Genomic DNA, 15,585 nt, shown 5'->3' with positions numbered 1-15,585 from the left:
GCCAAGGCTCCATTGGAGCAAAGATGGCCCGGGCGCTGGGGATGGCTCCTTGGCCTCTGCCTCAGGCGCTAGAGTGGCTCTGGTCGCACAGAGCGACGCCCCGGAGGGGCAGAGCATCGCCCCCTGGTGGGCAGAGCGTTGCCCCTGGTGGGCGTGCCGGGTGGATCCCGGTCGGGCGCATGCGGGAGTCTGTCTGACTGTCTCTCCCCGTTTCCAGCTTCAGAAAAATACAAAAAAAAAAAAAAAAAAAAAAAAAAAAAGAAGAAGAAAAAAGCTCATTGATTTAATATAAGAGAAGTAACTAAGGGTATGATCCTCATTACTTTGTAGTCACACCTTATAACCAACTATCTCTTCTGTGATAGCCAATGTATGAAGAATGGCTTGAAAAGTACCATGACACAGAGATGCTGAGAAGCAGAATACAGAGAGGGGGAAAAGAGAAAAACCATAATCAAAGATGCCACTGTAAGTGATCAGCAAAACTCTAAATAAGGATGGCAAGTTATTTTTGTAGTTATTGGTTTTAGCGAGAGGGAGAACGAGAGAGGGACAGACAGGAAGGGAGAGAGAAGAATCAACTCCTAGTTGTGGCACCTTAGTTGTTCATTGATTGCTTTCTCATATGTGCCTTGACCTGGAGGCTCCAGCTGAAATAGTGACCCCCTTGCTCAAGCCAGTGACCTTGGGCTCAAGCCAGTGACCTTTGAGTTCAAGCCAGCAATGGGGTTGTGTCTATGATCCCATGCTCAAGCCAAATGCATCTGCACTCAAGCCTGTGACCTCGGGGTTCGAACCTGGGTCCTCAGTGTCCTAGGCCAATGCTCTATCCACTGCACCACCGAGGCAATTGTTTTTTGACTGATTTAAGTTTTAAGAGTTCAAAGTAAATTCTATTATATATTTTTAAATAAATTTTAGTTTCTCCCTTTATTTTTAAAATAGCTTTATATTTTTATATACTTGTATATTTTATATACTTATAAAAACATTGCAAAAAATTTTAAAAATCATAAAAAAATAAGTATTACCTGCAAAACCCGAGTAAACTTCTGTTGGGATAATACAATGTTTATAAAAATTTCTTGTGTTGTTTTTTGTGTTGTCGCTGTTTCTATCCTTGTTCACCCCCTTGTGGCCATGATACAAAGAAGCCAAGAGCCAGGCAGCAAAAAAAGGAAGAGAAAAGCAAAGGGCCTGGATAATAAACTGGTCACCCCTCACATTATGGTATTTTCCATAATTAAGATAACAGGTCTGCTTGAAATCTATATGGGTCAAGGTCTTGACAGGAAACAGATGGGAGGCTTAAAGGAGTGATTGTAAACTATCCCTTCATTAAATTGTTTTAGAAGTATGGACAGTGGTAAGGGAAACAGAAAGGGAAGTCCTACTGATACTTACTATTGGCTGAACCCAACTGGAAGCACCCAGAGGGCAAAGGAACCAGTTTTTGCAATTCTTCAAAGTCCAGTCTTCCAGGGCACAGAGCAATGAAGCGTAGAAAGTGGATCTGGCCAGGCAAACAGAGCAAGTCCAGTACAAAATCTTTCTAACGTATTTCATGACAATTATAATTTCTTTTACTTTTTTTATTTTTTGTATTTTTCTGAAGCTGGAAACGGGGAGAGACAGTCAGACAGACTCCCGCACGCGCCGACCGGGATCCACCCGGCACGCCCACCAGAGGCGAAGCTCTGCCCACCAGGGGGCGATGCTCTGCCCCTCCGGTGCGGCGCTCTGCCACGACCAGAGCCACTCTAGCGCCTGGGGCAGAGGCCAAGGAGCCATCCCCAGCGCCCGGGGCCATCTTTGCTCCAATGGAGCCTTGGCTGCGGGAGGGGAAGAGAGAGACAGAGAGGAAGGAGGGGGGGGGGTGGAGAAGCAAATGGGCGCTTCTCCTATGTGCCCTGGCCGGGAATAGAACCCGGGTCCCCCGCACGCCAGGCCGACGCTCTACCGCTGAGCCAACCGGCCAGGGCCTATAATTTCTTTTATAAGGCATGAAACCAAGGGCTATATTTTAGAACACCTCTTCTATAATTTGGCACTGAATATCTATGCAATTCCTGTGATCTACCTGAAAAACAACAACAACAGAGATAACAAAACTTCCCACTACCGGCAAACATTGCTTAGGCTTCTCTTCTCTATCTAATGACTGTGGAGGTATAAGTCTGGCTTTTGAGGGGTTCAAAACATTGGATACTTTGGCATTAGAGTGACAATGAAGTAGGGGAAAAAAAGAAAGGAAGAAATGGGGATACAGAGAGTTCAGTTGCTGTTTGCGCTTTCCTGTTGTTATACTAATTATTATATTTTCAACCATTTTATTTCCATCCTCTAGCTGATTAATTACAAAGCACCTAGTTTTGAGGTCTTCTTTCACCTGCTGCCCTACATAAACATTAAACTTCTCAGCTCCTACTCGGGCTATTGAGAACCAGCGGTGATTAACAGTCAGCTAAGACACCAACAAAGCAGGGGCACCGAGAATACGGTTAAGAAAATCAGAAAATTTTGGGATGAAGCTATTTTTATTTCAGCACGTTTATAAATTTTGTATCATTTTAGAAAGGTGAAATTTTATTTCATACTTTAGCACCGTTTTGAGGAAGTGGTGGGGAGGGCTGTAGCACATGATAATCTTTTTTACAGCAGAGCTGCTCTTTCCATAGATCAAATGTGAAGAAATGGCTATCCTCAAAAGACAGGGAATGTACCCCTAAAAGGCAGTTGCTGATGGCCAGGAGGATGAAGTACCTGACCCCTCCCCTCCACCCGGCTGGGGCTCAGAATACTTGGTTCTGGTATCTCTCTCTCGCTTCTATTTTTGTTAGCGTCCCGGGAGAGGCTAACTCTAAGAGTGTACAGGGGAAAATAACTATTTTCTCTGTAGAGACATTATCTCCTTAGAACACCCAAACGGGGGCCTTTTCGTCTCATACGTCTTGGGGAATCTCTAGACATTCTTCTAAACGTTTTCTTCTGGATCTCTGTCTCCCAAGTCTTAGCCTCACTTGTAGACAAGACTGCAGATCCTCCTCCCTCTGTCTTACCATTTTTCACTCCGGTGAGGTCCTGGACCTCGGTGGTTACTACAGCAACATACAACGCTTTCACTTTGTGGGCGGCCCTTTCCACTGGACGTGATTCTCAGACCGCCTTCCAGGGCCACAGCACTGGATACAGCCGCCTGGTTTCCACCTCGCAAATCGATTGGCCAAAGATTGTTTTTCTCCCAATGCTCGCGCCAGAACCCGGCGTGCAGTGATGACATCACTAGAGGCGACGGCGGCGCAGCAGCGCCTGGGAGGCGGGGAGGGCTTCCGGGCTGCCGGTCCGACCGCTTGGAGTTGCTGTCATGGCGGCCGCTCTGTGGGGCATCTGCTCCGTCCTTCTGCTGCTGCTAGCAAGGAAAGCCCAGGGCTCGGAGGTCCCCGGGGCTTCTGCCGAAGGGTCGGGAGGGGTAGGAGCCGGCTTAGGAGATCGCTTCAAGATTGAGGGCCGTGCGGTTGTTCCCGGAGTGAAGCCTCAAGACTGGATCTCCGCGGCCCGAGTGCTGGTAGACGGGGAAGAGCACGTCGGCTTCCTGAAGTGAGCATCCTGAGGGCCGCGGGGGAACGGCTAGGATGGAAGGCGGAGGGAGAGTGCCCCCAGCAGAGCCAAGTGACAAGACCTGACGGCGTCGCTGTGGGAACGTGATGGGCGGGCGCCGCCAGCCGTCTGTGCCGAACGGGCGGGCGGGCGGGCGCTTTCCGCTTCCCAGCCCCATTCCTCGGAAATGAGGGCGGCCGGTGCTCGCCCCAAGGGCGGGGCAGTGCGTCAGGTCTCCTCACCTCCATTTTGATGTACGGGGACCACCGCTCCTGGGCCCCGAGGACGGATGGATCCCGTACTTGTCCCTTGCCGAATTCTTTCCTTTGCATCTCATCTGGTTTCCCTGGAATCTGGCCGTTTTAAGCATTCATTTCCGTCTTTGTGTAGCTTGATGTTGTGTGGAAAGATGCTAAAGGAGTGGGAATTAGGAAAACCCAAAGGGTTTCTAGTGACGACATAGACTGGGAGGCTTATGATGCTGCTAAAATGAATAGACCCTGAAGTCCCTGATCAGCGCACTTTATTTTTCGACACTTGACTTTATCAAGGGATTTGCAACATCACACTTAGTATTTATGTGAGACGAAGGTTTTGCTGCATTGCTGCAAGCTTCTGTCTTCTCTAGCGATTAGTAGAAATGAGATTTCAACTTATATTAAAAGACGTGGTGAATTAGTATTCTCGTTTTGTGGCTGACTGCTTTTCGAATGAATGTACAAGTGGGATGTTTTGAATCTTTCAACCCCCGCTTGAAAAGTGAAACTGTGAACTGAAAAAATATTTTGGAAGGGAAGAGTTTCTCTGGTGGATTAATACACCCGCAAGTGGTATCTGAAAACAAGACCACTTATATGTGGACATCTAATTCTAAATTTGGTTTGCAACTATTCAGAGCCTCCAGATGTATTTAAATGAGAATTTCAACCTCAGATTAATAAATAACGACAAAAAGCTTACAACCATTATTTTAATGCTATTTGTTATTAAAGACCTGGCATTAGGGCATTCTTTAGGTTTACCCCAATTAATGATGTTTTAACAATAAAGCTTTCATTAAGCTTTGCCAGATTAGCCTTATTTCACCATTTGGCCTCTCTTTTCTGCTGTATACAGTTCTTTTATAAAAGCATTTCTGCCCCAGCCGCGTAGCTCGGTTATTAAAACATCGTCCTGATAACCAAGGTTGCAGGTTCAGTCCCTCCCTGGTCAGGGCACATGTAAGAATCAACTAAGGAGTGCATCATAAATAAGTGGAACAACAAATCAGTGTTCCTCCCTCCCTCCCTCCCTCTGTCTTTCTCTCCCTGTCCCCCTTCTCTCTCTCTAAAATAAAAATATTAAAAAGCATTTATTTTTATTTTTAAAAATATCTAAGTAATATGTGTATTGAATAAAATATAAGTAATTAAAGGAGACATAACACCCCTTAACATTTTATTGTATCTTTTCCAGCTTTTTGGAATCATATGACATATTTTTAATAGTAAAGTATTATACACTTTGTAACCTGCTTTTTTTCCTTTTGGCTTACAATTTTGTGAGCAGCTCCTGATACCATTTGATTAAGTATTAATATAAGGAGTTTATCCTGGCAAAATTGTTGGAAGAGGGATAGATAATTTGCCTTTTACCCATTATATATATATTTTTTTATTTTTTTACACAGGGACAGAGAGAGAGAGTCAGAGGGATAGATAGGGACAGACAGACAGGAACAGAGAGAGATGAGAAGCATCAATCATCAGTTTTTCGTTGCAACACCTTAGTTGTTCATTGATTGCTTTCTCATATCTGCCTTGACCGTGGGCCTTCAGCAGATCGAGTAACCCCTTGCTCGAGCCAGCAGCCCTGGGTCCAAGCTGGTGAGCTTTTTGCTCAAGCTGGCGACCTCGGGGACGCAAACTTGGGTCCTTCACATCCCAGTCCGACGCTCTATCCACTGCGCCACCGCCTGGTCAGGCTTAGCATGCAATTTTGGTTTCAATTTATGCTTATTGGTAGTTGCTTGGGACTTGGTTAATAGAGATGAGGGGAGTTTGGGCTGAGGCCCATGCTACTTGTTTTTATCACTATATATATATGAACCACAATTTAAGCATTTGTCTGCTTTTGGACATTTAGGTAGTTTTCAAGTTTTGACATACGAAAATTATGTACTGCACTTTTTTTTTTTTTTTTGTATTTTTCTGAAGCCGGAAACGGGGAGAGACAGTCAGACAGACTCCCGCATGCGCCCCACCGGGATCCACTGGCACGCCCACCAGGGGGCGACGCTCTGCCCACCAGGGGCGATGCTCTGCCCATCCAGGGCGTCGCTATGTTGCGACCAGAGCCACTCGAGCGCCTGAGGCAGAGGCCACAGAGCCATCCCCAGCACCCGGGCCATCTTTGCTCCAATGGAGCCTTGGCTGCAGGAGGGGAAGAGAGAGACAGAGAGGAAGTAGAGGGGAGGGGTGGAGAAGCAGATGGGCACTTCTCCTGTGTGCCCTGGCGGGGAATTGAACCCGGACTTCTGCACGCCAGGCTGATGCTCTACCACTGAGCCAACCGGCCAGGGCCTGTACTGCACTTTTATGAATTTTTTTATTAAGGAGAATTACAGGCATAAACTAAAATAAACAGACTAGCTTAATCCTTAGGTAGCCATCACGATCTGTTTTACTTCATGTCTCTACATCTCAAGTATTTTTCTAAACTATTTAAATATGATCCTGAAGATGATATGGTTTTATTCATAAAAGCATTAATATGTAGCTCTAGAAGCTAGTCTTAAAAAATAATACAATACCATTATTGATTCAACAAAATTAATAATACTGTAATGTAACATCTAGTAATTACCAGTTCATTTTATGTTCCTCACTTACCTTAAAAATAGTTTTTGCAAACTATTCTTTCAAACCATGATCCATTAAGGCCTATATATTGTAGAGTACAGTTTTAAAGAAGCCAAGTTTTAAAATTTTATTATAAAATTTGTGTTATCTTTTTGTGTGTGTGTGTGAGAGAGAGAGAGAGAGAGACAGACAGACAGGAAGGGGGAGAGATGAGAAGCATCAACTTGAAGTTGTGGCACCTTAGTTGTTCATTGATTACTTCTCATGCGAGCGTTGACTTGGGAGCTCCAGTGGCACCAGTGACCCCTTGCTCAAGCCAGCGACCATGGGATCATGTTGATGATGATCCCATGCTCAAGTTGGTAAGCCTGCGCTCAAGCCAGATGAGCCCGTGCTCAAGCCAGTGACCTCAGGGTCTCAAACCTGGGTCCCAGGTCGACGCTCTGTTCACTGTGCTGCCACCAGTTAGGCAAGAAGTACTTTCTGTGTCCGAGTTCCCTGCTACTATGGAGTGTCTGGAGTATTTTCAGAACCCATTCAATATAATTATGGAAGCTGAAATACGGGACAACTCTTCCTAGTTTTTTATTTTTCCCCCTAATTGCTATGAATGTCATTCTTGGAGGAGTTGATTTGTAGGTGAACAGATGATCTAAAACATAAGAATAAGCTATTGGTCAGAAGTGACTAAATATGACTTTCATTTTTCCAGGACAGATGGGAGTTTTGTGGTTCATGATATACCCTCTGGATCTTATGTAGTGGAAGTTATATCTCCTGCTTATCGGTTTGATCCCATCCGAGTGGATATTACTTCAAAAGGAAAAATGAGGTGGGAGCAACTCATATAATTTTTACTGAAGTTTGTGCTATCAAATACCTTGTTATATATTACTTTTAGAATTTATAGTTAAGATTGAAAATTTTCTTATTTGAACTACAGGTATCTCTTAAAACATTTAAAATGTCCTTATATTTTAATCTGAGGACTGATAATATTGTAAAGTTGAACTTCCTCTGCTCTGGCTTAAAATTTATTTTAAAGCTCCTAATACGATAATATAGAGAAGAGGTAAGATTACTTAATATACAATCAAAAGCACTGTGAAAGTTATTGAAATTAATTAAAGTTGGAAATAATTTAACTTTTCTAAATTGGAAATGTTATTCATCACCTGTTTTCATCAGGATATTTTGATAATACCTCTTAGTACCTATTTGATAGTATGTTGATCTAGAAATTTCTATAGTTCTTCCTTTTTGGAATATTTAATGTGCAATGGAAATTTAGTATTTTTTGGGAAAATAATAAATTACATTGTAGAGTTTATCTCAAAGTGAAGATGGTGATAAGAAAAAGGAAATCACAGCAAATCACAGAATTAGAGCCTGGCAGACTAGGAAGACATTGTAGAATTTCCAAGTAGATGGACATGTGGTTTGAATCTGAGGTGAAAGATTTTTCGACTAATCCAGGCTGTGAGTACGGAATACCACAAACACATTTCAGTTGGAATCAGTTTTGTAGATGTCCACATTGTTCAGTTTCAACCTTCTTTTAAAACTCAATTTATGTATTTGTTTATTTTATTATTGTCTGCTGCCAGTAGTATTCTTTTAGGTCTAATCTCACCAGGAAATATTGATATATGAAGCAGTTTTGTATATTTATGTTTGTCTAGCTTTATTGAGGTATAATTAACAAGCATGAAATAGTTTTTAAAAGTAATGTCTCTTCTTTGTTTGAACTACCACAAAATTACCTCATGTTGCTGTAATAAAGCACTAGTCATACAATGGCAAAATAACTTTGGGGCTAGAGAAGTTGTGTTTGATTACTGACATTTTCAGTGTGTGCCAAGCCTATTCAGGTTGGTTTGTAGATACCCCAAATTAAGCTGACATAACAAGAGATATGTTCACTTAGTACCATAATACTTACAGTTTAGTGTTTACTCCTAAAAGGTTTTTTTTTTATATGGGAAGTTCCTAAAGTGTATTATGTAAATATGCTATAATTCAAATAAAGTAACACATAGAGCTGTCTTATCCTTTATATCAGCTGCATATTAGTCCAGTGATGGATTTGCCATCATTTTTTTTTTTTCTGTATTTTTCTGAAGCCTGAAACGGGGAGAGACAGTCAGACAGACTCCCGCATGCGCCCGACCGGGATCCACCCGGCGCGCCCACCAGGGGTGACACTCTGCCCACCAGGGGGCGATGCTCTGCCCCTCTGGGGCGTCGCTCTGTTGTGACCAGAGCCACTCTAGCACCTGGGGCAGAGGCCGAGGAGCCATCCCCAGCGCCCGGGCCATCTTTGCTCCAGTGGAGCCTGGGCTGCGGGAGGGGAAGAGAGAGACAGAGAGAGGAAGGAGAGGGGGAGGGGTGGAGAAACAGATGGGCGCTTCTCCTGTGTGCCCTGGCGGGGAATCGAACCCGGACTTCTGCACGCCAGACCGATGCTCTACCACTGAGCCAACCGGCCAGGGCTGATTTGCCATCATTTTTATAACCAGCTCCTACTGATGGACATGTTAGATTTTCTTTTTCCTCTGTTAGCATGTATAGTGAATAGAGGCAGTATTCTGTAGTAATTTAGTTCTTAATGTTGTCATGAAACCAATACCATGATGTTACTAAAAATATATTCCTTAGAAACAAATTACTTTCCCTTCTTTTTGAAATTTCATTCTTGTCTTATTCTACTTTGTCCAAATTCTTTTTTTTTTTTTTTTTTAGCAAGAGAGAGAAACAGACAGATAGGAAGGGAGAGAGAAGAGAAGTATTAAATCATAGTTGCGGCTCTTTAGTTGTTCATTGATTGCTTCTCATACCTGCCTTGATGGGAGACTGCAGCAGAGCCAGAGACCCTTTGCTCAAGCCAGTGACCTTGGGCTCAAGCCAGCAACCATGGGGTTATGTTTATGATCCCACACTCAAGCTGGTGAGCCTGTACTCAAGCCAGATTACTCCACACTCAAGCTGATGACCTTAGGGTTTCAAACCTGGGACCTTAGCATCCCAGGTCAACGCTCTATCCACTGAAACACCACCTGGTCAGGCATGTCCAAATTCCAATCATATATCTTACTATTGACTCTTGAAAGCAAGAGTGAAGCTTGAATTGAAACTAATACTTCACAAATATGTTTATAAGTAATCTTTGATGAAATAAATGGATTGCTTCAAAGTGCATGAACTTCATGAGGTATTGACTTTCTTAAGTCTTTTTAGAGCCATAGGATTCTATTTTTAATGTACTGGTAAAATTCTAGTATGAAAATTTAACCTTAGAGGACTTATCATGACTTTTTAAAATCCTTTTTTAATAAATTATTTTTATTTATTGATTGAGAGAGAGCAAGAGAGAAGGGAGAGAGAGGAAGGAGAAAAAAGAGAGAGAGAGATTGATTGAATGGTTGTTTCACCGAGTCATGCATTCATTGGTTGTTTGTTGTATACGTACTGACCATAAATTGAACCGTGGCATATTGGGAGGACATGCTAACCAAACAAGCTACCCGGCCAAGGCCTTATCATGACTTTCTATACATTTTGAATTTCAAACTTGGAGTTGGGGGTGGGGGCTTATGTAGATTAATATATACATTATATACAGGTTAAAATATTTTAAATTATAAACACAATACTGGAGGGAATGAGAGTTGTTAAAAGGGGATACTTGCCTATTAAAAACTAATTTATTTTATTCTTTTTACTCTGTTTGAATTTTGAATTTGCAAATAGAAGTATTTTTAGTCTAAGCAAATAGAAGTATTTTTCTAAAGAAAAAGTTTCATTTGCTTTTTTAGCTTGGTAAAAAAGCTTTAGTATTTAAGGACTGGTTGCAGCAGTGGGATTCATATTCTCAGATCCATTCCTGATTGGATGCCTGAAGCGTAGGTAAAAACAACAACAACAAAGGCTGGTATCATTTTAATAACTGGGGGTGGGACCGAGTAGAGAACAAAGTGGAATTCACATAAGAGCCTGATATTCTTGACAAATGTTTTATAAGCATGCTTGGTAAGTTAGTTTCAAATGTATGTGGGACTTTCATTTCTGACGTTTTGGCAGAATGTAAAACCTTAGAAATGCTGGATAAAATATGTATGGTTATTTCTTTTAAATGTGTAGCTTGATTCTAAGTCTTATGTTTTCTCTCTATATTTTACTAAATATTTTAGACATACAGGTAAAGCTACTTTAACTAGCAATGTTTTTAGTAGAACTACTGATGCTTTTTTATGTTGCTTTATCAGAGCAAGATACGTAAATTATATCAAAACATCAGAAGTGGTCAGACTGCCCTATCCTCTCCAAATGAAATCTTCAGGTCCACCTTCTTACTTTATTAAAAGGGAATCATGGGGTTGGACAGACTTTCTGATGAACCCAATGGTATGTATCAGGCTACAATAAAGTATCTTTACTAATCTCTAATTTTCTTCTACTCAGTTGAAAACTTTTAACCCTGGTGAGATAGAAAGTTGAAGTCAGATTGTTGGGTGAAAGGATAATTGTGAATAATTTGTGGATTTCAGGAAAATAGCGGCCTAGGAATATGTAATGAAAAGAATATAGTGAGAATTGCATGGTAGATTTGGCGTTGAAATGTGTGACAAAAATTGGATAAATATTTAATTATTTCTGATCAAATGTTTTAAAATTCAGATAGAGTAAGAATATGTGGTAGGTCACATTGAGCTGTCTCCTCTTTTGTACTACTGAATGTTAGTCTTTTGGTGGGCGTGCCATCACTTATTAACCAGCTCTTTATTGATGGCAAAAGTAAGGTTTTTTTCCTCCTTTTCTTTGGCATGTGTAGTGAGCAGAGACCTTATTCTGTAGTAATGTGATGCTCTCCACTAATTAAAAAAACACTGATAGAACACATTGTTTAGAAACAAATGGACTTTTTTTTGCTGCTTTTGAAAGTTCAATTATTATGTTAGAATTGTCTTAAATTTTGAGCATATTCCTTGCTGATAGCTATTTGGATCACAAATAGGAATGTTTGGGGCTGTGCATCCTAGAGAGGAATAAGTTAGTACCTAGAATCTTTTATCAGTGATAAAGAAGCAGAGGGGTAGAGTGAATGGGAGAAATCAGCAACGAGACTTCAAAACTTACTGAGAAATATCTTCTATGTTCTCATTTCTGAAATTGTATGGAAGCATAGTCAATTCTGTAAGCTACTAGGTCATCTTTTGAATTTACCTGCTGAAATACATAGTTGCCTAGTATTATATTGCAGGCTCTAGAGGATGTACCTTTATGAAAGGTACAATATACTGTTTTCTCCAAGAACGCAGTCATCTGGAAAGAGCAGTCCCGCTGGCTATCAGGATCACTGATTCCAATGCCAGACTGCAGGTTGAAGAGAGTGAATAGATGTTTGCACACTATTCATGTTAAATAGAAGTGTAAACTGCAAAATAGTGAGTGGCAAAAATATAAAGTGAGGTGTCTATAAAGTCCAAACAGACACAGACAAGGGTTTTATATTTTACAAGTCAGACATTAAGGAGCACCTTGCTATCAACAGGGCTGGTTCAATAGAATTGAGGTGGTTGCTGCTAGTTTTACTCTATTTACAACATTTAAATCCTTAATTTTATCATTGGTTATTAGGTGCAGATTTTGTTCTATGGTTAAGTGGAAAGAAACATTTTCTAAAATTCTTTTATCCCACAGGTAATGATGATGGTTCTTCCATTGTTGATATTTGTACTTCTTCCCAAAGTGGTCAACACAAGTGATCCTGACATGAGACGGGTAAGGTGATTGCCCAGCTGTGGTTTTTTGAATCATGTTCTGATGCTGATCTATTTATTGTGCATGGATGGCTTGGGTCTTTCAGCTTTATCCTAATTCTCAAGCCAAATTCATCTAGAGGTTATATTATGTTTCTGGCATTTAGTCTTTTTCATTGGGCCAGATAAATTCAGTTCTGCCTGCTAAAAGGCTGGATCTCTTCATGTAGCTAAAACCTTCTTAGTACTAGGCTCTTTGTGCCTCACTTATTAAATAGTTGAAATGCATAATAATGGTACATCTAACCCAAATATTTTACAAAATATTAGCTTCCTATAATCTATTTTCACTTTTCAGAACTCTTCAGAGTACATATTTAGTTTATGTGTTCAGACACAGGAAAGACATTTGAATTAGACCTAGAGAGAAAAATACAGTAGTGGCTTTCAGACTTTGTACCACAAAACTGTACTGGCTTGGCAAGGGGGAGAGGAGTTGCCAAGTAGGATGCTTCAAATTTAGTGCCACTGTGTCTCTTAAGTATTGGCTTCCATATAAAATCTTCAGTGTTTTAAAAATCATTTTCCATTCTTCCATGCAAAACCATCAATAAATACCTTCTTAGTTCCAAGTTTTCCCATTATAATTAATGTACTGATGTGTTGACATCTTAGACATTGCTGAAAAACATTTACTAATCAATTTCTAGGTTCTGGGTATGGAGGAATATGCCAATGAATTATTATATCCCTGTTGTCAGCAAGCTCTACTCTCGGGAGTGTGTGTGTATGTGTGCGTGTGCGCACATGTTTTAAATAGGAAAATAAGATAAAATAAAATAATGTTTGCAGAGCTAGTAGAAGATTAAGTTCTATAGAAGATGACACATTTTATTTTAAGCTGGAATGGCAGAAAAAGCTTTATGGAAAAAAAGCTTTATGATGTTTCATATTTTATTGCTAAATTTTCGCATGTCTGCTTCAATGTTGGCCAGAAAGTATATATCCTATGCAATTCTTTGTGTGTGTGTGTGTGTGACAGACAGAGAGAGGAACAGATAGGGACAGACAGATAGGAAGGGAGAGAGATGAGAAGCATCAACTCTTTTTTGTGGCACCTTAGTTGTTCATCGATTGCTTTCTCATATGTGCCCTGACCAGGGGTCTATAGCAGAGCTGGTGACCCCTTGCTCAAGCCAGCGACCTTGGGTTCAAGCTGGTGAGCCTTGCTCAAACCAGATGAGCACATGCTCAAGCCGGCAACCTCAGAGTTTCGAACCTGTGTCCTCCACATCCCAGTCCGATGCTCTGTCTACTGTGCCACCGCCTGGTCAGGCTTCTATTCAGTTCTTATATCTATTAAGCCAATTAACTCTCTGTGGCATCAACAAAAGGCAGTATCAGAAGTCATATCAAATTAAAAGTTCATTACTTGCCAAGTGCTTCACATATGGTAAGCAGTACAAGAAGTTATTCATTCAAGAGCTTCAGAACTGAACAGGTTAAAAAAGAGTTGATATATTTTTTTAGGGACTTAAGACCTATTACCATATACATTTAGTTCTTTTAAAAAATTTTTTAGTCGACCTGCAACACTGAGGTTGCCAGTTTGAAAGTCTGGGCTTGCTTGGTCAAGGCACATACAGGAAGCAGCCACTACAAGTTGATGCTTCCCACTTCTCAACCCTTTCTTTCCCTCCCTCTCTCCCTCTTCCCTTCCTCCCTCCCTCCTCCCGCTCTCCTTCTCTCCCCTCCCTCTTTCTCCCTCCCTATCTCTCTCCCTCTCCCCCTCTCAAATCAATAAATAAAATCACAAGAAAAAGTTACAAGAAAAAAATTTTTATTTGTTAATTTTAGAGAGAGAGAGAGGAAGGGGGGGAGAGAAACATCGATTTGTTCTATTTGTTTATGCATTCATTCGTTGATTCTTGCATGTGCTCTGACTGGGTGGTCAAACCCACAACCTTGGTTTATCGGGACAGTGCTCTAACGAACTGAGCTACCTGGCCAGGGTGTAATTCTTGATTATTAGGGCACGTTAATATATTTGATTTATATTTATAATGTTTCTTTTCCTTATTTGTAAAAGTACTTTCTCCTTGAAAACCCATGTATAAATTCTACCTTTGGGGAGAGAGCCCAAGCTAATACCCAAATAGTCTTCAATTTTTAGTGATAAATAATCTAGTGTTTGATATTTTTTGCATGTCTGAATTAATACAATTTTAAATTGACTTTTGGAATGTCACATAAAATTCAAATGCCACAGATATTGCATTAATATTATTGAAAATGGAGCAGTGCTTAATGGATTCTTTGCCCTATAAGGTGGAGAACAAAATAAAAGTACCAGATCTTACTCTGTCCTGCCAGTAAGTTGTTTGTAACATTTGTGTTGCTGGCTTTGGATGCTGTAATTGAAGTCTCCAAAACCATGCAGCACAGATTTATTACTAAGGGCCTTAGGAATCACATGTTAGAAATACTGCTGTTATCTTCCAAATTACTTTGATACCTTGATAATTAAAGATTGATATTGTGGTTATATGCATTAAAGAAAGCATGAGTTTAAAAAACACTTGTCAGAACAATAAGAAAGCATTTTAATCAGAAAACAAAATGAGATGGCAGGAAAATGATCACATATGTCCATTATCAAAGGAAATGCCTTTTATAAAAACATAAGATCAGTCAAACCCTAGGCAAGCATTTATTGGGCATTTACCACGGATCAAAATGCTTAATTATATAAAGGAGGTAAGATACATGGCTTCTGAAGTGGTATTGGGTATGAATTTGCATCACTGCTTAGAACCAGTGCCTTTCACTTGTTCCACTTCTCTCCTTCTTCCTTAACGGAAATATTAGTCGTTCAGTGACCTGAAAGATCTTTGTGCCTTTCATGTCATTATGCTTTGTCTTTCTGCAGGAGATGGAACAGTCAATGAATATGCTGAATTCCAACCATGAATTGCCTGATGTTTCTGAGTTTATGACAAGACTCTTCTCTTCAAAGTCATCTGGCAAGTCTAGCAGCAGCAGCAGTAAAACAGGCAAAAGTGGGGCCGGTAAAAGGAGGTAGTTGGGTGGTCCAGAGCTGGCATTTGCACAAACATGGCGACACCGGGTGGCATTCAAGTCTTGAGGAAAAATTGTGTGAAGCAACTACTGTAAACTTGAGTCATCCTTAAAGTTGATCTCTTGTAACTGTTGTATGTGATAACTCTTCAGTACATGCTTTGAACTCGGTACACAAGAAAACCCAGCTTTCATCCTTTGTGTGAGGTCAATATTGATGTCACTGAATTAATAATTACAGTGTACTATAGTAAATGACATGAATAAATTATATGAAGTACTATACATTATGTATATTAAAATGTCTTAAC

The 15,585-nt window shown here is 40.7% G+C and overlaps 1 protein-coding gene across 1 annotated transcript; it reads left to right on the top strand.

Moving 5' to 3' along the window:
* The first annotated feature begins 3,297 nt into the window (after nucleotides 1-3,297).
* On the top strand, nucleotides 3,298-15,335 carry EMC7 (ER membrane protein complex subunit 7). Its single transcript, XM_066343379.1, has 5 exons — nucleotides 3,298-3,597; nucleotides 7,150-7,269; nucleotides 10,703-10,841; nucleotides 12,138-12,218; nucleotides 15,126-15,335. The coding sequence occupies exons 1-5, from the start codon at nucleotides 3,365-3,367 to the stop codon at nucleotides 15,276-15,278; spliced, it is 726 nt and encodes a 241-aa protein (XP_066199476.1). The 5' UTR covers nucleotides 3,298-3,364; the 3' UTR covers nucleotides 15,279-15,335.
* Nucleotides 15,336-15,585: the final 250 nt, after the last annotated feature.

Source organism: Saccopteryx leptura, chromosome 6, assembly GCF_036850995.1.
Source record: "Saccopteryx leptura isolate mSacLep1 chromosome 6, mSacLep1_pri_phased_curated, whole genome shotgun sequence".
NCBI classification, from domain to species: Eukaryota; Metazoa; Chordata; class Mammalia; order Chiroptera; family Emballonuridae; genus Saccopteryx; species Saccopteryx leptura.
Note: the sequence above shows the minus strand (reverse complement) of the source record. Positions and strands in the feature narration are given on the sequence as shown.